The sequence below is a fragment of the Acartia tonsa genome, chromosome 3, assembly GCF_053477335.1.
Source record: "Acartia tonsa isolate MP-2025a chromosome 3, ASM5347733v1, whole genome shotgun sequence".
Lineage (NCBI taxonomy): Eukaryota > Metazoa > Arthropoda > Copepoda > Calanoida > Acartiidae > Acartia > Acartia tonsa.
The window spans coordinates 9,586,961-9,609,757 of NC_137262.1; the positions used below are offsets into that span (position 1 = coordinate 9,586,961).

General features: G+C 31.0%; 1 protein-coding gene across 1 annotated transcript; it reads right to left on the minus strand.

Annotated features, from left to right (window-relative positions):
- Positions 1 to 28: 28 nt before the first annotated feature.
- Positions 29 to 21,279, minus strand: LOC145313251 (uncharacterized). The gene is made up of 4 exons (XM_080152572.1): positions 21,160 to 21,279; positions 7,408 to 7,500; positions 2,970 to 3,217; positions 29 to 907 (listed from the first exon to the last, which is right to left on the minus strand). The coding sequence occupies exons 1-4, from the start codon at positions 21,182 to 21,184 to the stop codon at positions 776 to 778; spliced, it is 498 nt and encodes a 165-aa protein (XP_080008698.1). The 5' UTR covers positions 21,185 to 21,279; the 3' UTR covers positions 29 to 775.
- Positions 21,280 to 22,797: the final 1,518 nt, after the last annotated feature.

The window sequence follows — 22,797 nt, forward strand, 5'->3', positions numbered from 1 at the left end:
TTTGTTAATTTGAAAAAAATTAACAACATTATATGTAGTTAATATTTATTAACATTAATTTAAATACACATTTATAATTAATTCCACAATTATTACAATAACAAAATAAATTAAGGATAATAAATATTTTAAAGGCTTAGGGATATCATCAACCAAAACCTTTTTTGGCAACTTTAAAGGATTTTTTCAGGAGATTTTTAATTAACATTGCTTTTGAATTGAAAGGACCAAACAGTACATTTTGTATGTTTTAAATTTTGGTAGATTTTTAGAATTTAATAAATTCTTAAATGAAAACACCAAAACTAGTAAATATTTTGCCCCTTGCAAATTTAAGCATTGAATGATAATTTTGAAAGACAAATATATGCCAATTTACAATAAAGAAAAAGAATAGGATTAGTATTAATTTTATCAATCAAATAAACAATTTTTAAGTTTGATGTTTGATTGAAATAAGCAAATATAGGATGAGGTATAGGGGATAGGGGTTATAATAAATAAATAAAGGTTATGGCTTCTAAAATACTTTTTTTAATGTTTAGTCTTTGGATATAGGATTAATGATTTGTTTTTAGTAAGAAATAAATAAACTATTTGACTAGATAATTAGTGCTAGCAAACTAGACTTTTCAAGTCATAACTATTAGTAAAACAATAAAAATACATGGGAGAAATAAAATTAGATGCTTTTTAAGCTTTTGCTCTTAAGCTTGTTTCTGTTTAGACTAAAATTGAGTAATTATTGGCAATGCTGATTTGTGACTAGATTATTCTAGTTGTTGAACCTCTGTCTGAGGCTGTCAAGACTGGTGACACTCTTGCCTGCCCTAGCCTCGGCGTTCTTGGCCTCCGCCTCCTTCATAGCGGCCAACACCTCCTCGTTCAGGTAGAAGAAGTCAGGAGCCTGAAACAATAAATCCTTACAATTAAGTAAAAGGAGCTTTGTGTTTTTGTATCGAAGGATCTCGCTAACCATTGAACCGAACACTCTTCTTACAGAGTAGCTTCTCATAGGTCCTGGGAAGGTTTATAACTATTGTGTACCCTCCCAAGAGAAGTCGCCCTTAGAAAAAAATAAAATTGAAAGTTGGGGGTCGACTTCCCCACCCTCAAGGTCCCCTAGGCCTCTAGGGGCGTAGCCGCTAGTAAATAAAAAAATGAGAAACAATCCAGCCATATTATTGGTCAGAATGTGTACTTATTTTGGTACAAAATGGCAGTAATTTTTTCATTTCGTCCCAAGTTTTAAATAAGCTATGAATAGTTACACTTATCAGGATAAATTCTGAAGATTTAATTGAAGCTTTTTTGAAAATTTTATATGGTTGAATGATAACATATGACAAAAAAGAAATAATTTTAAAAAAAGTCTATTAGTAGAATAAGCATTTTAAAATATTCACCCACCTTACGCTGTTTTGTTAGCCCTAACTAATATTATTATCATAAATTTTGTTTCTATTTACTGTTATCCAATTATTTATTATTATGAATAATCCTAAATTATAAAAACATGTTTAGTCCATAATTTTTTTGTGATTGCAATTTTTTGGCATCATTTACAAAATTATTTTTGATGAAAAATTATTGTTAACAGTTAACAGTTTCATAAAAATAAGAGTAGAAAGCTGGTTCACTGGGAAGGACGTTTGGATAAAAAAAAATTTATCATAAATTTGTTCGGTAGCTCTAATCATTTTGAGAAGAAAGTGTTGCATTTTAACCATCTTTAACCATCTTTTTAAATCAAATCTTTTTTCCCTAAAGAAGTTGAGAAAGGAATGACAACCTTTTTACTTATAAATTCTTTTTTCAGGATAACTTCAAAACTGTTTTCCAGGAATATTAAAATAAGACTTCGGGCTAACGAAACTGGTTTTAATCTTATTTTTCTTTTCATTTTGATATCTACGAAAAGCTGTCTAAAAGGTTACGATTAAGATGCGATTAATAACTAATCTCATTGTTAAAGTTGTACTACAATGTACACAATGTTTTTTTTTAAAACTCTTTTTGCATTTTTTAAAAAAATGTCGAAATAATGTCAGCCTTGACCACTGTTTATTAAAGCCATTTAGTCGACATAAACTAATGAAATATTTACAGAATGTGGACATAAACAATAGATTATAATAAGAAAAAGAATTAATCCGGCATATTTTTATTTTATTTTTCTAATCACGGAAAAGTCTTATACAATTCAAAAGTTTTGATTTAAAATAAAATCCCAATGAACCGAGCTCTAAATATAGAATGACTACCGACCATGAAAATAATCACTTCATTCATTTTCCTTTCATGTTTCCATTATAAATTCATTATTATAGATGTGTTTATGCTTTTTCAATCTATTTTGCTAAATAAATTTTAAATAACTTTAATTGCCTATCAAAAACCATATCCCAATTAATTTTGATAAGGTTTTAATTTTGGTTTGATAAGCGTAAAAATTATCGTACTATTAGATTTGTTTAAGAATGATACATTACCTAAAACATTAATTGGAAACGTAGGTGCAACTTAAAAAGATAGTCAACCTTTTGGGGAGATGTAATTGCAAAAAAAAATATTTCTATTTCATTGAAAATTCATCTTTCTTAATGATTATTAACGAAGACATAACACAAGGTTAATTTTAATTAGGCCCCAACCAAATCATGGTTTATCAAGTGTAGAATCATTCTACAGTCAACCAACCCTTTGATTGTAAGTCCTCTTAAAATTAAACCCTAAAGAATTGCCACATGTAACTGACCCTATTGATTTTTTTATTGTTGACTTGTACTCGACATAGCAGCAGTGGGAAAAATTATTAAAAGCTTTGCTTTGTTTTGGGGCATTTTTTTTATAAAAAAAACGAGATGATACGTTTATATAAAGAGCTTCAGTTAATAGATCTTTTCTAAAGTGACTCAAAAACATGATACCTAAGGAGTAGCTTTGCTCCAAGTAACTTTATACTATACCTGTGAGCAGTCCACATTGAACCACCAGTTGCAGACAAAGTACTGCTGGTCAAACAGGGTTCCGTTGGGGCACAGGAAATCATACTTGATCAGGGCACCCTCGGCTCCAGCACAGATGTGGTAGAGCTGGCAGTCACCCTCCTGGTCAGCATAGTAGCCGGGCACCTGCTGTGGACACACAAAATCTGTTTCTGGAGGCGTGGACAGGATGGGATAGTCTTCTCCGGGGACACCGGGAATATTTTCAGCTAAAATTATTTTAAATTAATAAAATATTGGCATATTAAGCAGGGCTCGGCAGCAATGCATCAGCTGCCTGTAAGCCTAAGGGAAATTAACCTTTTACAATTTTATACTTCACCTAGAAGTATAAAACTGACCCAAATATGGCAATTTTTCTTTCCCAAAGAAGGTGTATCAACTTTTTTTTTTATGGCTAGCCGGTTCTTTTAGTAAGTAGTAGATGTAAAATTTTTCATAGAATTCAGATATGCAATCGGTTTTTTTGTAGACCTCTTATTTTTTAAGTAATTTAAGTTTTTAAAAAAAATAATTAAGTCGGTTTTAAGGTACTAAAACGCAACAAAATAAAAGAAGAAAATGGCCAGTAAGAACAAAAATAGTAAGATCTTTAATTTGACACCTTACTTTTAAAATTCTGTTGAGTAATTATTGAAAAAATCTATTTTTTTAACCTCGGTTTAATAAAAACTTTAGACCTAAATATTTTCTCAAACAGACATAAAAAACATGGGTTCATATATACCTTTAGAATCAGAAAAATATTACAAATCCATTGTAAGCAAAATTGAAAAAAAGTAAAAAAATAAAAAAATATAAAAATGGCCAATTGTATTTTTTGTTCTGGCAACACTATCGTCTTCCCTTTTTTACCCCCTCTTTACCCCCTCTATACCCCCTTCCCATTTTTATACCCAATTCAAAAGTTAAGACGTTGCCTGTACAATATAATATGATATTTTCATATAATTCCTTTTATTGTAGTTTATATACTATATTGTAAACTTTTTTTTTCAATTTTGCTTACAATGGATTCGTAATATTTTTCTGATTCTAAAGGTATATATGAACCCATATTTTTTTACTTGTGAAATGATAAAATTGAGTTCAAAGTTTTTATTCTCATGGGTTTAAAAAAATCGATGTTTTCAATAATTACCTGACAGAATTGAAAAAGTAAGGTGTCAAACTAAAGATCTTACTATTTTTGTTCATAATGGTCATTTTCTTTCTTTTTTTTGTTGCATTTTAGTACCTTAAAATCGACTTAATTTTTTTTTTTTAAACTTAAATTACTTAAAAAATAAGAGGTCTACAAAAAAACCGATTGCATATCTGAATTCTATGAAAAATTTTACATCTACTACTTACTAAAAGGACCGGCTAGCTATAAAAAAAAAAAGTTGATACAACTTCTTTTCAAATCATCCAAATGGGTTTAAATTGAGACTTAGTCGCGGCAACGCGCGGCTGCCGAGCTATGACATTAAGGGTTTGGACAATGGTCAACAATTAAATTTTGTAGGGGGAGAAAGTCACTCAAAAATCAGCCACGTGACGTCATAAAAATGAGGGAGATGAGAGGAGAAGTGGGAAAGAAACCCCCTGAAAAGGAGATGGATAATCCCTCATTTTTATGACGTCACGTAGCTGACTTTTGAGTGACTTTCTCCCCCTACAATATTACACTTTATATATAAAAAAAACTATTGGTTTCAAACGTTTGAAATTTTGCTTAACCCAAGTTCTGGGCTAACAAATAATGGATCAAGTTTATACAAATTTTGGTGAAGTATAGTTTCCATTATATTGTCCTTCTCCCCCCCCCCGCCCCACCCCCCCCCCCCCCATCATTAAATTAAACCATTATTAGGGGAAAAATGCATTGCTAAAAAAAAGCAAAACTAGTCAATTTTCAAAAACTTCTTAAAATATTCCTAATCTTGATAAAATATTAATCTTTTGTAATTTTTGTTAACAATAAATCTAAATTCAATAAAAGTTAACGGTTTAGACGGACAGGTTGCTCAGTATAGATAAAATTTCAAATATTAAGAAGTCATCGCTTCTATAGAAATTTTTGAAAACTAACAATTAAAACATATAAATCATATTTCATCATAAAGCAATGTTAACATTTTTCGGTTTTCGTTGGTCTGTCTGTCGGTAAAGCTCTTTGGAAACAGACGTTACTAATGTCTGCAGCTGCACATTCGCCGCTGTCTATCCATTTTTGTTCATCTGCCGTCGCAAGTTACTTTACAATGTACAAATAAGCCAAATAATATTTTTTTTATTTGCGGTGAAAAATGAACCCAGCAAAATATTTAAACCATAGTTTTAAGCTTTTAAAGCTTTTTTAGACGAATGTGTAGTACCAGACCCTCACTGGTAAGGTTTCAATAAAAGAAAAAAAAATATTTTTTTTGGAGCGACAATCATATTCTTTTATATTTTCTAATAATTTGTTTATAATGAAATAAATTTAATCCTCCTAAATGTTTAAAATTTGATGTGTGTGTTTACATTTGTTTAAGGTCCAAAACTAAATGTTTGTTGATGTAAGAAAATGTCAAATCATCTCCTAATAACAGAATCCTCAAATCATGTCAGTATTAAATACTTAAAATATTTCATTAACAAGGTGGCAACATCAAATTTATTTTCAACATTTAATATTTAATATATTTAAAATAAAATTAAAATTAAAAGTAAATTTTATGACAGTCGCAAAATCTAATATTCTAATGAATATTATGACAGGGGAAAAATTGACATCATTTTGGTTGCTTGCTTTTACGGAACTCATTTATTGGTCAGATCGTTCATCCAGTAGGTGAGGAGAGGATGGGGTAAAAGGGTTGGAAGGGGGGATTCATTCCTTTAGCCCGCTGCATGTTTCTCTTCACTAGAGAACATGAAATTCTGGTGTATCATCCAAGTATTAATATATCCATGGACAAAGCACTATATACTGACATATACAAATCTTAATCTATTGTGGTATGCGGCAGCTCTGGACCATGCAGAAACCAAGACATTATAGTGATGCTACGCACCTAGTTAAATCCTGTTATTCTACAATTATGAAGCCACCTGAAAAGATGTTAGATAACGGTACTGATTTTATCTCTCAGTTGTCCTGCAAATGGAGGGAGGGGTGTTACCCCTCCCTCTCCCATCTTAAGCACCGGAACCTTCCCCTTCAACCACCAAGTTATCAGCACCACCTCAACCCTGAGGATAAAGGATCTAAACCTGCCCCCACACAGACTGTTGTTGTCACAAGTAATCATCAAACCTTCCCTCTTTAGTACCCAGACCTACCACTCAACCCCTCTATGCTTATCTACCTATTGTGCTGCTCCATGGGCTATCCTGCCTGCCCCAGACAGGGATAGCCATCTACCTAACCATTGCAATTATCTATGTTTTACTGTATGATTTATCTTTAACCATCTTTATTCCTAATCCATATGTATTTATATTATGGTTAACTGTATTCTTAATCCCCCCCACCCTTTCCAGGGATGGGGAATCATGATTGCCCAAACTGACTATTGTATATGTATTATAATGCTTTTATGTTATGATCATTTATTCCTATCCATGTAGTTATTGTTTGTTGTATATAGCTTTAGTATCCTTTACACCTTCAATAAAGTGACAACTGAAATAGATGTTGATTCTTGTCTAGTGAATGCTAGAGAAGCGTAGCTTCTCTATAGTAAGGTGTCCACGTCTGTTCACACTGCCGTAGTCTTTATTCGAACTCTGGTGTCTGCCATTTACCCTAGGCAGATACCACACTATAACAAGATTGTCAGATTGTTTAATCTAAACTCCAAATATGTTCTCAAGTGTTTTAAAGTAAATAAAAACAACCATTTAACAAAAACTAAACAGAGGTGAGATGTCAATATTTGAAATCTTTATGTCTAGCCTATAAGTAGTCTACAACGAGTGATGAAAAGTTATTTATCACATCGTATTATAGACACCTTTCCGCGGACAGTAAACAGATTAATTCAGGTTTAGTTGGCCCCGAAAGCTAAACTGTTAAAAATCTTAGATTTTTTATTATTTTTATTCGTAGAAAATTGCCCATAACACATTGCGACACATGATTTTTGAATGACTGAAAATCAGTTCTAATCCGGTGGTAATTCAGCGGTTTCTAAGCCCTACTGGAATAGTTATTCATCGCATCGTATTATATATCCGCGAATATTAAAATGAAAAATCATAGGATCAGTTTTATTAGGCCAACTTAACTGATTTTATGATTTTTTTATTTTATCATTTGTGGAAAATTGTCTATAACACGATTAATTCATGATTTTTTAGTATGTCTGACAATCGGTTCTTATCCGGCGGATATTCATCGGTTTTGAAGCTCTGCTGGAAAAATATTTACCTAGAGCATCTAGAGGATCCTCTCCAGTCTGGTAGTCTTGGCCAAGGACGGACAAGGTCACGGACAGGATTACAGGAAGGATCAGGAGACAAACTAAAATAAGAAACACAATTTATAAACAATTAAAAATAAATTGTCGTTTCTTGACACTTGGAAGCTCTTTATAGTGCCTAAAAAAAGGAATTAACTAACTTTTTTCCGAAAAATTCCGAATGACGTCATATCAGAATAATGGACTATTCTAATATGAAGTCACACGGGATACTCCGGCCAAATATTTTTGATTTATTCCCTTATTTATATAGGCACTATAAAGATCTTCATTTAGCTGCCATAAATGAATATACTTCTTTTCTTTGCTTACGTTGCCCTGCCCCTACCTAGTACTCAACTGGCCTAAAACAATAAAAAAAGCGAAAAATTACTCCCCCTTCCTATTTTTAATTTATTTCAAAATGACAGCGGAAGAGGTTTATCTGTGTAGGACTAATACCAAGCTTTCATGAAAATGATAGAAAGTTTGGTCCAGATGTTTGATATCGTAATTTAAATATTTTGTTAAATAGTTTGAAAATTAACTTGCAGATGCATTTCCAATGTTGTTACAAAATAATTGATTTTGTTTTGATTTAATGTTTAAATTTGAATGTGTGTTGTAGAACATGATTGTATTTGCTCTAATTATTTTATTTCCGCATTAAAATAAAGAAGAATTTATGACAGGGGTATAGAATATGGTAAATTAAGTTCCCTTTTTATTAAAACTTTTTTCTTTAACTCAAATATGGTGTACGTCAGATGTAGAGAAATTAAGGTTGCTCCTAGTCCTCGTTTATTGGAAATCACTCTCCTCCAGTAGGAGGGGAGGGGATATGGTAGAAGGGTTATCGTTATTAGCCAACTGGAACTTTGAAAGGACAATTTTAATAGAGATACGAAAAAATGGTCCAACATCCAAGTAATTATATATCTTTTCACATATATATATATTATATATATATATACAAAAAAAGAAATTTACGTTTACAGTTACTGTGTAATTTTTAAACTTTTTAGTAGTTTAAAGTAAACTTTTCAAAAATATTGCGTTTGTTTTTTTGTAGCAAAAAAAGTCTTTCAGATTTTTGGCTTGGTTGTCTATATCTATTTCTTTGATAAAAATGGTATTATTCAACGCATTAGCGTTTTATTGTCCATTCCATACATATATTACACACATTTTTTTTTTTTACAGATTTTACAATAGCTTCCATAGCTCAGTTTTTATACAAATATCTTTAATAGTTACTACTTTTAATTTATATGTTATAAAGAAATAATATACATTGGTCAAACAAAATAAATTATTATTTTTATGAATGATGAAGTTTTAGCTTGTATATTTGAATTAATATTTCCAGCCTAAAACTAGCTCGATATTCACAGCTGCAAGAAATCGAGCAGCCCAATTAAGGGGCAGCCGATCGAGTAGCCTTGCCGTTTTAATGAAGCCAAAGTCAGTCTGACCACCAACAATGATAAGACAAACTCGGATTTATCCACCAACTTTTCCGCTGTCATCCGTATAATATTAATTCGAAATTGAAAGCAATCTCGCCCAGTCGCGCGGCATCAACATCCGCCAAATCTTAGATTTTAAACTTGAGTTTTAATAACTTTAACAAAACTCAGAGCGTTTTTTAAAAACTCTCCTTTTTCTTACGGAAGACTATTTTGCATGGGAGATAGAAGGCCGAATCATTTTAAAATTAAGGCTAATATGAAAAAATACAAAACAACAGCGCTGCGCTGATACAATTTCTAGCAGACAACCAACATTTTTTAAATAAATCTTTCCTGTTTGGTAACGATCTGTTAAAAAGAATGCCAACATAATTAAAATTTTAATCACGTAAGCTACATGAAAAATAATTTTAAACAAGTATGATAAAATTCAATAAAACAAACTATCTAAATGATACAAACTTAATAATGGACAGGCATCCAAGATTATCCTTTTCTTGATATAAATGTTTTTTTAGTTGGGTTAATGTTATCTTTAAAGTGGACGTATATACCAAATGAGATAAATTATAGAGCAGTAACGCTTATAATATTTCGCTATGCCTAAGAATGCAATCAAAAGTAAAACTGTATTTATAGAAAAGCTTGTCTTTACGTAATAAACATCTGAGGTGAGTTCTTAAAAAATAGAGCATCGCTAAATCGGCTATGGTAGCCAGATCACAAAATTTTATTTTTAACAAATTTAAAGAAAAGTATTCTAAAATCATGGAAGATTTTATTTGATTTTTTTTGTAGATTTCTTTATATGATTTTGGAGGTATTTTTTTACAAGAACAATTTTGGTGATTTAGCTACCATAATTGCAATTTTTTTTAAAGAATCCACCTTTGATATTATAGATGCATAACAAAATCAGTTTATTAAAAATGTAAATGGTCCACTAAACAAAATATCCATGTACTAGCAATTATTAATTACTTTTTATATCATTAATTTTTGTCAGTACGGTTTTGAAGTATGAATTTTTAATCGATTATACAATGTACATGCATAGAGCGATTTTAGATTTGTACATTGTTTTAATAGTTATTTCTTGCATCGTATTATAAACAGCTTTCCGCGGATATAGAATGTACGATTGTAAGATTAAAACCAATTTTTTTGCCCCGAGGTGACGAAGGCACGGGCTAAAAAAACTGGTTTCAATCTAATGATTGTACATTTTTATATTCGTAAAAAGCTGGATATAATGCAATGCCAGACATAGTTTTTTCGTATGTATGTGAACCGGTTCCTATCCACCGGATTCGAATGAATACGAGAAAAGTCAATATTTGTTTGGTATGATTAAGAACCAGTTTTAATCCAGCAGAAATTAATCAGTTCTGAATCATAATTGAAATTGAAATTGGTGACATTAAACTATTATAAAAATATTATATTTCAACAATATTTTTAGTGTAAATAAAACTTTGCTTTTATGGACATTGAGATCCTTGACAGAAACATCAAACAAGATTGACAACGCTCATATCTAGCGAAGCATAGAAAAACCAAATTAAATTATTAAAAAATGGACTAATAAAGTTTGCTAGTATATGTTCATTAATTAGATGATTTATCTTCAAATGCCGATTTCATACAGCAGCTAAGATTAATACTTATCTATTTTACAAATCAAATTCCTTCTGTAGCCTTACAGACAGACAGGCCATGTAAGTCAAAGAGTAGAAACATTTATAGAGGAATCTTTAATAAAGCTTATTAATCTATCTCTAATGGTAGCCTTGCAAATCAGAGTTTTTATAAAGAAATCAAATTTTTCTCATTGTCATCGATCTTTCATATTATATAATCGTTTTCCTTGTAGTGTAGGTTATGGACGTACAGAATAACGTACATATATATTGACGGATGTTTTATTACAGAAATGCTTCGCTACAAATAATGTTAGACAATCAATTTGATTTTATTCACTATTACTGGTTAAATTACAACATAAAGTTATTAGTAGTTTAGTTAAAAAGATTGGATCTACTGCAGTTCACGGTAAAATATTGCTGGTAACGAATATTGCAAAAAAATTATGAATTTTAAAGGCTGCTAGCTGCCAAACGGCTGAACGTACAGATCATGCCCGCACATAGTTTTAAGCGGCATAAAAAGGCCTACAAATAATCTGGAATAGCCATAAATCAATAATGCATAATTATCTCGCAGTGCAGAGAAATGCGCGAAAAAGACCTATTTTACGCGGTTTTTCTTCAGTGAAAACCTTTCCTATGCATCATTGGATCTTGGCTATACCAGATTATTTGTAGGCCTCCTTATGCCGCTTAAAATAGTGTGCGGGTATGATCTGTACGTTCAGCCGTTTGGCAGCTAGCAGCCTTTAAAATTAATAAATTTTTAGCAATATTCGTTACCAGCAATATTTTACCGTGAACTGCAGTAGATCCAAAAGATTATTTAGATTCCAAGAATCGATGAGTGGACCCCCAAACTCGCCCCATCTCTATAAAGTATAAATTGAAAAAAATGTAGTGTGTAGCTTCTACCAAGCAATGTCCTATCCCTGCAGGTCTTTCCTCATCCTAACCTTAACCTAACCCACAGTAATAATCAAATATTTTTTCTTTCTATTTTCTTAAAAGTTGAATAGCATTTTACTCCCTCTCAAATTAGTTACAAAGGGTTTATAATTGAAAGGGAAGATTTTTTTGCCAATAAAATTTGAAATGTGATTCAAAAGTTAGTTATTTAAACATTAAATTGGAAACCAATTTTGCGGTTGAATTAACAAAGGGAAAAAACATCTTGGGATGAATATTCAACTTTTTGTTTCCATAATTGTATGTGTATAGCTGGATGCTTTATAAAAAGATTCTCATATAATTTGCATTTATTAAGTTTTATTAGGCTAAATTATTGTAATTATTTTAGAACTTTTGTTTAACATGGTATGTCATAAATATTCAGAAACAGTTAACACAAACGCCCCCTTTCTTTCATTCGTTTAAGTTTTATAATTTTTAGTGGGAAACGTGTAAGGTCTTTGACTTCTTTTAATTTTTAAGCTTTCATATAAAACTTTTGTATTATAAGCAAATTTAAAATATTTGTTGTTGTAATCTATAATACAAAGTAGAACGATGTCTGTCTGTCTGTCCGTCCGTCTGTCTGTCCCTTAGGATCTCGGTAACCACCGAACCGATCGGATTCTACTCTTCAGGGTATATATTTATTGGTCCTGTGGTGGTTTTAAGCTATATTCTTGAGGAATGGGACACCCCCAACCCCCTCCAAAAAAATTGTTTTTAGGCAGTTAAAAAAAAATTTAATCACCTCTTACAATAAAACAATATGAATATGAAGGATAGATGAAGTAAGGGCTCGGCATCCACAAATTTAAGCAAGCCTTGGTGCTTTAACCTTCTTTTTGAAAAGAGGGATTGTATATTTGGGTCAGGATTAGACTTCCAACTAATTAGACTTTCCCAGAGCCTTACATGCGGCTGACGAATAGCTACCGCGCCCAGGATATTATACTAATAAATAATTTATATAAAAAAAACTACAAAAGCAAGTGCTTCATCATGACGAGATTGCTAATTACATTCGAGTTAAAAAAATGCCTTGAATAATTATATTCTAGATATTTTAATATTATGATGTGTGCTATGCAACACTGATTTTTCTAATCATACACATTCATGCACATAATAATAATAACATACACCTTTGATAATAGTCATGGATAGGCATATTGGCTGGAAAAATGGATTACTTTATAAAATAGTAAAACTATATTACAAGTATCTCTGCTTAAATATGAGATTGAACGATCAAGTTTTTGAAAGATATTTTAGAGAAAATTGTTTTAAAACATATAAAGATATTAGTAATTCATAAAATAGTATTTTAAGTAGGATGAATTTTATCAATAAGGCAGTTTTAATTACAAACAAATTATCAGGCAAATGATAAATTATAAATCAAAAATTAACAAAAATTAAGAAATTTTCATTCTTACATTCTGTTCCCTCAGTTACAGCTCTATTTGATTTGCTAATTTTTTGGAAGATCATTAAAGTTCCTCCACAGATAATGTCGGCATACGATAGAATAGCCAATGAGAGGCCAGTATACACTGTAATTGACCAATGGTAAAATCTAGGCAATGCTAGCCTCTCATTGATTGTTCTATCGTATGACGCCATAATCTTCACAGTTAAAAAGAGAGATGCGCCTGATGATGACGTCATAATCTGTGGAGGGACATTAATCATCTTCAATTTTTTGTCCTTAATTTGATCCTTTATCCGTGAGTAAAAGCAATATAAAAGTTATATCCGGAGCAATATTGTTTAACACTTAGTGGTCATCCAAATTTTTAAAATATAATAAAAACAGCTAGATTTATATAGAGAAGCTTTTATGTGTTTAAAATTGAATTTATCTGTATCACCTGTATCAACTAAATTTTTTTATTGTGATTAAATCATAATATCCATTTGAAACTTAGGTTAGAATCATTGAAATCAAAAAAATCAGTTAAAAAAGACATAAAACACAAAGCAAGAGACTCCAAGATTTTTATTTGTGGGGGGTAGACTGAAGAATTTAGAAGGTGTAAGGGGGAGGGGTAATCACATGTATTTTATACAATTTTGAGATGGGTAAAATGAGGGGTTGCAAAGTTTTGTGGGGTTATAAACCCATTTACCCCCACTTCTATGCGTGACAAAAGGATCACAAAGGCTCCCAAACATAAACATCCAACTACTTGAATAAGAATTTCTAAATATTTTTGTAGCACTAAATTATTTAATAATTTTGGAAGTGATGTATAATTATGAACCACACAAATTATTGGTGTAAATTGAAATTATTCAAATATTTCAAATATGTAATGTTCCATGGTATTGATCTAAATATAATTAATTATTATTGATCAAACCAATAAATAGTGTTCAAAATTGTACACAGATAATATTTGTTTTTAAATAAGTTAATGGAACTCAAAATATGGGGGGAAAATTTCAAAAAAACGTGTCCTAACTTTTGTGATTTAAAAAAGATAGCAAGTCGTCGGTCCTTTTAGTAAGTAGTAGATGTAAAACGATCCATAGAATTTAGGTATGCAATCGTTTTTTGTAGATATCTTTTTAAAAAAGTAATTTAAGTTTTTAAAAAATTAAGTTGGTTTTAAGGTACCAAACCGCAACAAAAAAAGAAGAAAATTGCCATTATGACCAAAAATAGTAAGATCTTTAATTTGACACCTTACTTTTTGAATTCTGTTGAGTAATTAATGAAAAAATCTATTTTGTTGAAGCTTGGTGAATCAAAACTTTGAACGTTGGGAGGTCGTCACAAATGGGTTAAAACAAAATCACAAAAGTTAGGACACGTTCTTATATGTTTTTAAATCATCTCTTATTTTCATTTCAACAAAATTATTTTGTGTAAGGTAAAACAGCCATGTAAAAATTTCGTTTTGTGAAGCTGTTCTAAAATTCGAAACGTCTGTCTTTACGTCCGTCTATCTAAAACGTTTCGGGAGAACCGTGGTTTTCTTAGCTCTTATTCAAGATAGACGGCTGAAAATGCTTGTCGACATTCCCATCATTATGGAGAATATTTAAGTATAAAACATCCTAACTATTTTTTTTCATCGTTTGTGATTAATTAAATGAATTTAAAAATGTACATTATTGAACGTTATTAAATACACTTCACATTATTATAAGTCAAACATGTTAATGTTTTTTGCGGTAAAAATCAGAGTTGCGGAAAATTTTATATCTTTTATTACACAAAAAACATCAGTTTTTCTTAATCATAAATTGTTATGCTTACTAGTATGTTATTATTATTATTCGTAAACACCATTTTTATTGATGGAAAATTTAACCAGAGGTGGGTTCTTAAAAATTCAAGCATCAACGAATCGGCTATGGGAGCCAGATCACCAAATTTGATTTTGTTCATATTTATGTATAAATCTAAACATAAGTGCTCTAAAATCAATACACTGCAAATCTTCAGGGCTGTTATTATATTAACAGAGTACGACAAAAGTAAAAATGGCATTATTTGAAGAGCGTTAGCATTACCATTGCTTGGGACTTTCCTAAACTAACCTATATAACGGCTTTTTTTGTGAAATGGGTGATATCACCGTAGATAGATGTAGACATGACCATACTTAGCCAGTTAATAGCACTTTAAAAACAAAGAAAAGCATAAAAACGTTTTCCAAAAAATTTTGGTTTGCGGATTTCTTTTTAAGCTTATTTTAAATCATAAATAACCATAAATTAGAACAACATCGTTTTCATTCCTATAATTTTCAACCAAAACTCTTTTGTGAAAATCAGAAAGAAATGATTAATTTTAGCAAATGAAACAAAGATTAAATGAACCAAAAAGTTTGCATAAAAAGCTTGCAAAAAAGCCCATACAATATTCCATAAATTATGAACAAAAATATCGCCATCATTTCATTGTCTGGGATGTTTTTTTGTAGTTGGCATAAATATGTTTCTAAATATATGTAATCATTGTCCAAAAGTGGATGTATAAAGCATAATAAATCACCGTTATCAGCAGTATGAATACGTAATAATGCCGTTTTTGTAATAATTTCAGATAAATTTAGTATTTTATAGCCATTTAACCCCCCCCCCCTCCCCCCAAAAAAATATTTAATATCTTAAATTACTTTCAAAGAAATCAATTATATAATAAATCAAAGAATTAAGAGTTTATGAGTTTTGATTAAACAATGAAATAATGATTTATTATAATATTGCAAGTTATACCCATCTCATTTAATATGTTTTAGCAAGGGGCGTGCATCTTAGGTTTTAAAGCTAATTTAATTATATAAAAAAAAACATTTTTAAATGGGTTGTGTTTGCTTAATGTATTAGGGGATGTAAACGAATCATACAGGGGTATGGTAACGAGACAATTAAATATAAATGAAGAATGGCGTAGAGGGCTGAAAGTTGAATAAGACACCCTTTAGTATAGCTGAGAACCGGTTCTAGTCCAGTAGATATTATTCGGTTTCGAAGCCATACTGGAAAATATTATATTTGTCTTATTTGTTTCAATTTATAGTTTAAATCTTCCTCAGTCACGATTCTGGGAGGGACTTCTCTGAAGATGTAGCAGGCGCTTTAACAGATCATTGGGCACTAAAATTACATCAAGAAATAACACGACACAAGTCACCCATGTCAAACTTAATTTAATATTCATACAACATTTCCTGCATTTTTTTTGTGGTAGATTTCTAAAAATGCATTCGATGCAATGATATTTTTTTGTGTACAAACATTTTTGTAGATAATTAGTTATTATAATCAACCTTAGATTAATTAAGGTAATGGAAAATGCATTTTTTACGCTATTGACATAGTTTATGTCTAGCCTTCAATTATAAAATTGCCATTTTGATAATATATTAATTATATTAAATAATTATAAAAAATATATTTACAAATTTGCTATTATAGTTGATCATTAAAGCAAAAATAAAAACAAAAACAATAATGATTTCCATAAAAGGTAGGCACCAAAATTCAATAGTCACAAAAGTTTTTTTTAGTGTCAGCACCAATAGCCTCTATGGACTGAGTCTCAGGAGGGAGGTCCTGGGAAGGTTTATAACTATTAATGTGGGAGGGCACCATCACCCACTAAGAAAAATCATCCGTGGAAAAAATTACCCCCCCCCCCCAAATAATTTTTTTTTACTTTTACTTTTTAAAACTTAAATGAAAAATGGAAGGTCGATTTCAACCCCCAACCAACTCATGGTACACTTTCAATATTATTCAGCATTTAAGATTTTTATTTTCAATATTTTTAAAAAAGTTTTGAGTCAAAAAGAATGTTTTTTAGTCTCTATGAAACACATTCCTAAATGGTATCCTATTGTATAAAGTATAAAGTACCGATATGGTTCTCCTTTACATAGGAGCTTCATATAGGTCCAGGGAAGGTTTTTAAAATATTTTAGGGGAGATTACAATAATCCTCCCAAGAGAAATCGCCCCCAGAAAAAAATTACCCCCCTCCAAACAAAATTTGTTGATCTTTTAATTTTTAAAACTAAAATAAAAAATTTGATGGATCGAATTCCACCAACCCACCCGACATATCAAGTGCCACTAGAGGCCTCCAGGGGCGTAGCTGCTTGTAATTTCATAAAGTAGTCTCGCAACCAAAAGAGACGCATTCCTTATCAGACAAGAATATTAATATGCCTTTATGCATATCATTAGTAAGGTTAAATAGGCGTTGTGTACACAAATACATACATGTAACAGTCAGGGAAATAAAGGGATAAGATAATTTCCCATACATCCCCAATGATAATACACAAAATAACCCCTTCTAAGATTACAATATGTTTTTGAAACGTTTAGACACTCATATGTAAATCAACCATTCAAAATTTAATAAAAGTCCCCAAAGTTATTAAGCCATCGAATAAGAAACGTTGTAATAAAACTTTGGGGACTAGTGTAATATACAGCCCAATGTCCCCTCCCTCCCTGGGTAACAGTGCTGCTAAATGTTTTAAATTTATATCCTTTTATGTCTAGTTGTGGTGTTATTTACACCTTGTACGTGTCATGTCATTATTATATAGAGAGGGACAACAACATATTTGGAAAAATATTCTAAAAAAATTCTGTAATTGGTAAAAAATATAAAGCCTATACTACTGACCAACCATCAAAAATATCGCAATCGACAATACGTCTTTTGGGTATAGGCCCTTTTGTGCAACATTCCTTCAGGGGCGTTTCTTAGTATTATCGTAGCTTTTCTATTTATTTTCGGACACTCAAGCACAAAATTTAAGGATCTTAACCTATTCCAAGTTTGGCAACTGCAACAAAAAAGACGGTTGAAAGAATGATAAAAGAATTGAAAGAATGATAAAAATAAGGTATCAAAGAACATAAAAGTGCCCATCCTACACTTCCTAATTATAAATAAATTAAAAGTTTTGGGTATTTTCCAACCTAAACCCTTCCGGTAGTCCTAATCTTACTGGGCCTATTCATGCGAAGTTACCCTGTATTCTATAAAACCTAATCTTTTACAACCTTAAGTAAACCAATGATAGACAACAAAAAAACAACGTCCCCACTTCCCACCCCTTATCTTCATTTTTTTGTTAGGTTATATTCAATGCAAATATACCATCTGTAGTCCAAAATATCTAATTAGATAAGATTAGGTTTTAAAAAAGGTGAGTGAAGATTATTGGAAATTTACCAATAACTTGATGACCCTGTCTGGAAAATTATTGGGCTCAGTAGCCTTCACATCATCATTTTCTTATAATATCCATCATTTCATACACAATTTATATGTAATTTAAACAAATTTTCTTCGCGATGGATTAGTTATTTATCGCATCGTATTATAGGCAGCTTTCGGTGGATATAAAAATGAAAAATTATAAGATTAAAACCAGTTTTGTTAGACCCGATGGGCTGATAGCCTGGATTAACAAAACAGGTATTAATTTTATGAATTTTATTTTAATATTCGTGGAAAATTGTCTGTAATTGGATTTTAAACATGATTTTTCAGTATGGTTGAAAACTGGAAAATACATTTTATTATGGCAGGCTTTCGTATCTTTTAGGATTGGATAAGAGTTGTTTCTGCTTTAGAGTTTAACATTTTATTTAAAAGCCTAAATAAGTAGGTCTTTTTACAGTTATTGACAATTTTAACCTTTTCACTCCATCGTTACATTCGTGCATTACACCCTTATCACAGAAAAAAAGGAATATTTTCTATGAAACTGTTAAATAACATTTTTTTCTATTATTTAGATACTTATTAGTGCCTAATCGAACACTGCGATGCTGTCTAAAATGGTGCAAAAAATGGGGACAAATTTCAAATTGTTTTGGCGTGTGACGTCATATCCCCATCTCTTTTCTAGGGGGTTTCTTTCCTCCTTCCCTTTTCTTTCCTCTCACTTGTGACGTAAATAAACCGTTCCGTCAAATCAATTTGAAATTTGTCCCCATATTTGCACCATTTTAGACAGCATCGAACACTGCCTCCCCACCCAATTTTGATATTTTTAAAGGGGGATGTTAGTTTCTTTTTCATTTGTTTGTTATTACTAAGGGACAGCTTACTTAGAATATTGATAGCCCCGCAGGGTTGGAGCCCCCCCCCCTCCCTAACCCACGCAGAAATTAGACATGGACAATTTTGGGTATATGTCCTTTTCGTGACAATGTCTTTTAAGGGGTGTTTCGTCGTATTTTCACAGTAGCTTTGGATAGGTTATTTGAGTTTTATGATCAACTGCAATCAATGAGAAACTTGACATGTGCCTAGTTCTTGGAGATATGAATCTAATCCTGTTCCATTATTTTCAAATTAAAAAAAAGGGCGAGGAGGGGAGTTCTGTATGCACCAGGCACTTTTATAGAAAGCACCATTTCAAGCATCTTAAAGATTGTAAAGTTGGCAACCTTATTTATAATTCTCATGATTTTGAGTTTAAAGTTGGCAACCTTATTCATAATTCTCCTGACATTGAGTTTAAAGTTGGCAACTTTATTTATAATTCTCATGATATTGAGTTTAAAGTTGGCAGCCTTACTTATAATTCTTATGATATTGAGTTTAAAGTTGGCAACCTTATTCATAATTCTCATGACATTGAGTTTAAAGTTGGCAGCCTTATTTATAATTCTCATGATATTGAGTTTAAAGTTGGCAGCCTTATTTATGATTCTAATGATATTGAGTTTTAAGTTGGCAACCTTATTTATGAATGTCATAACATTGAGTTTCAAGTTGGCAACCTTGTTCATAATTCTCATGATATTGAGTTTAAAGTTGGCAACCTTATTCATAATTCTCATGATATTGAGTTTAAAGTTGGCAACCTTGTTCATAATTCTCATGATATTGAGTTTGCAAAATTGTTCTAAATTGAATGCAAGAACAATTCATAACTAGAAGAAAGAATTGATATCTTTTTCACATCCCTTCATTTTTAATCTAACAAGGATAATAAACATTAAAAGAAGCTGTGTAAGAAAAACAACAAATTTAACAAGAGGACTGCCTAGAGGTATAAACCTCTTTTAGTGGGAGCCTTATTTCCAATATTTATCAAGAAATCATTAAAATTAAATATGTAACTTTAACAATAAACTAGTGGCTGTGCCCCTAGCATTTATGGGCTCTGTATAAGGAAGGGTAGAAAATAGCATAGAACCATCCTTTTAATGAAAAAAAACAGCCTAAATCCATCCCGGGATATAAGTGGAATTTTCCAAAAATGGATAGCTCAATAGGTTCAGTAGTTTTTGAGATCTTAAGTTCATACAAAACAAAATAACTAGTTTATACAATAGATTGTCATTTCTTTATATAAATATAACGCTTCTAATATTAATTAAACAGCATGATAGTTCTACAGAGAAGCTTCGATTTAAATTACGTCAATTTAAGTGGTTAGGGTTTTAAATTTAGGTATGCATTGCAAGAAAATTTCAAATTGAAATTTAATGGTTATGGGTTTATTTTTTAGCAAAAAACCTCAAGGATATTATACCTAAAGATAGTAATATAACAAAAAATACACAATTATTAAAGTCTACCGTTAAAAGTCAAACTCTAGCAATCCAAAAATTGTGTTGTTATTATATCAACATATGTAGCTAAAATGCAATTAAACCTGTAAAATGTCGATATAAACCTTTACATTGTTGTGCATAGATAGAAAGCCAACAATTTAGAAACTTTATAACTACATTCTTTTGATGTATTTGATAATTCGGGTATAGTCCCTTTCGTGTCAACCCCTCTTAAGGGGCATTTCGTCGTATTTTATGTTGTTAGGTTAATTTTGGTTAGGTGATTGTCCCGCAGCGTTATGCAATTTGCCCGCAGGGTCTATAAATAGGGGAAAAGCTACAATATAAATACGACGAAACGCCCCTTAAGGGCCGTTGCCACGAAAGGAGCTATACCCGATAATTTATATACTTATCATACTTATATACTTTCTTATATCTTTAAAAATAAGCTTATGACACAAATATTTTGTTGTTTCAGAATTGTTTAATATTCTAGGATTTTCTAGAAAAATGTAATGAATAAAATAGATTTTTAGTCGATCTATCAAAATCTCACTTGATTTTTTATTTTCTCACAAAATGTAAATAAAATCACCTTTTGCACAGGATTGATGATTCATGGTGTCGTGAAGGTTGGGTGGAGTGAATGAGGAGCTAGAGAGAGGAATATAAGGGGATGTTCACTACACCAAGGACTGACCAATACTTTACACCTTCCAACCAATACATATACACTTTATATCATGCATATATTATTATTCTCCCGACCATACGGCCCATCTCTATCTCCCTCCCTCTCTCTCTCTTTCTCCCTCGCTATCTCTCGCCTTCGCCCTTTCTCCCTCGCGCACTCTGACACCCTGTATCGGAGCTGCCGACCGGGGGAAGCGCTGTGTTTGACAAGGCAAGGGTGTGAGAGAAGGAAGGGTGTTTAAACAAGCGGACGATTTTGTTTTGAAAAAAAGACACATCTTCTTATTCAAGTAAGATGGGACTTTTTTCTGAAGTTTTTATTGAGAGATTTTTTATTGATTCGATTGCCAAATTTAAAAAAAGAGTAAGCAACTCACTAGCTACTGCAATTTTAAAAAAATGTTGCAATTAAGCAAAATACAAACGACTGGTTGGTAAAAGTTTCGGATCCACATGAACTTTTATACGCTAAATGTACTTTTGAAATGGATTAAAGAAATTGTGCCCATCCTAAAATTTAGACAGAGAAGGATCTGCTTGACTTACCCCTTACTAGATAGTCCTACAAAACATTAAAGAATAATTTTCATTCTCAAATATTCAATATGTATTATCAAGTAGTAGGGTGTTAATTATAGAAGAACTAGAAGAGGACTGGCCTTATTGAATTATGTTTTTAAAGTAAGTCTCGGAGACACCTTTTTATACGTATTTTTATGACGTCACACTTAATTAATGAATTTATCAAGAAAAAAGTAGTATTTTGTAAAATGTTTTGAAAATCAATTTTTTTTTATCATTTTTAGGACCATTTTAGAATAGATGGGCTTCTCTGTAGGCGTTCAGATGGACAATAGAACAACATACAACATATTGACATATTAAATAGTGGACACACAGAATTATCATCAATATTTGTACTCTTCAGATATGTAATAGAACAACATAAAACATATTGACATATTAAATAGTGGACACAAATAATTATTATCAATATTTGTACTATTCAGATGGATAATAGAACAACATACAACATATTGACATATTAAATAGTGGACACACAGAATTATCATTAATATTTGTACTATTCAGATGTATAATAGAACAACATACAAGATATTGACATATTAAATAGTGGACACACAGACTTAATATCAATATTTGTACTCTTCAGATGGATAATAGAACAACATACAACATATTGACATATTAAATAGTGGACACACAGAATTATTATCAATATTTGTACTCTTCAGATGGATAATAGAACAACATACAACATATTGACATATTAAATAGAGAACACACAGAATTATTATCAATATTTGTACTATTCAGATGGATAATAGAACAACATACAACATATTGACATATTAAATAGTGGACACACAGAATTATTATCAATATTTGTACTCTTCAGATGGATAATAGAACAACTTAATACATATTGACATATTAAATAGTGGACACACAGACTATTGTCAATATGTGTACTTTTTGGAAGATTAATAGAACAAGATTTGATCATAAAACCTTCTAG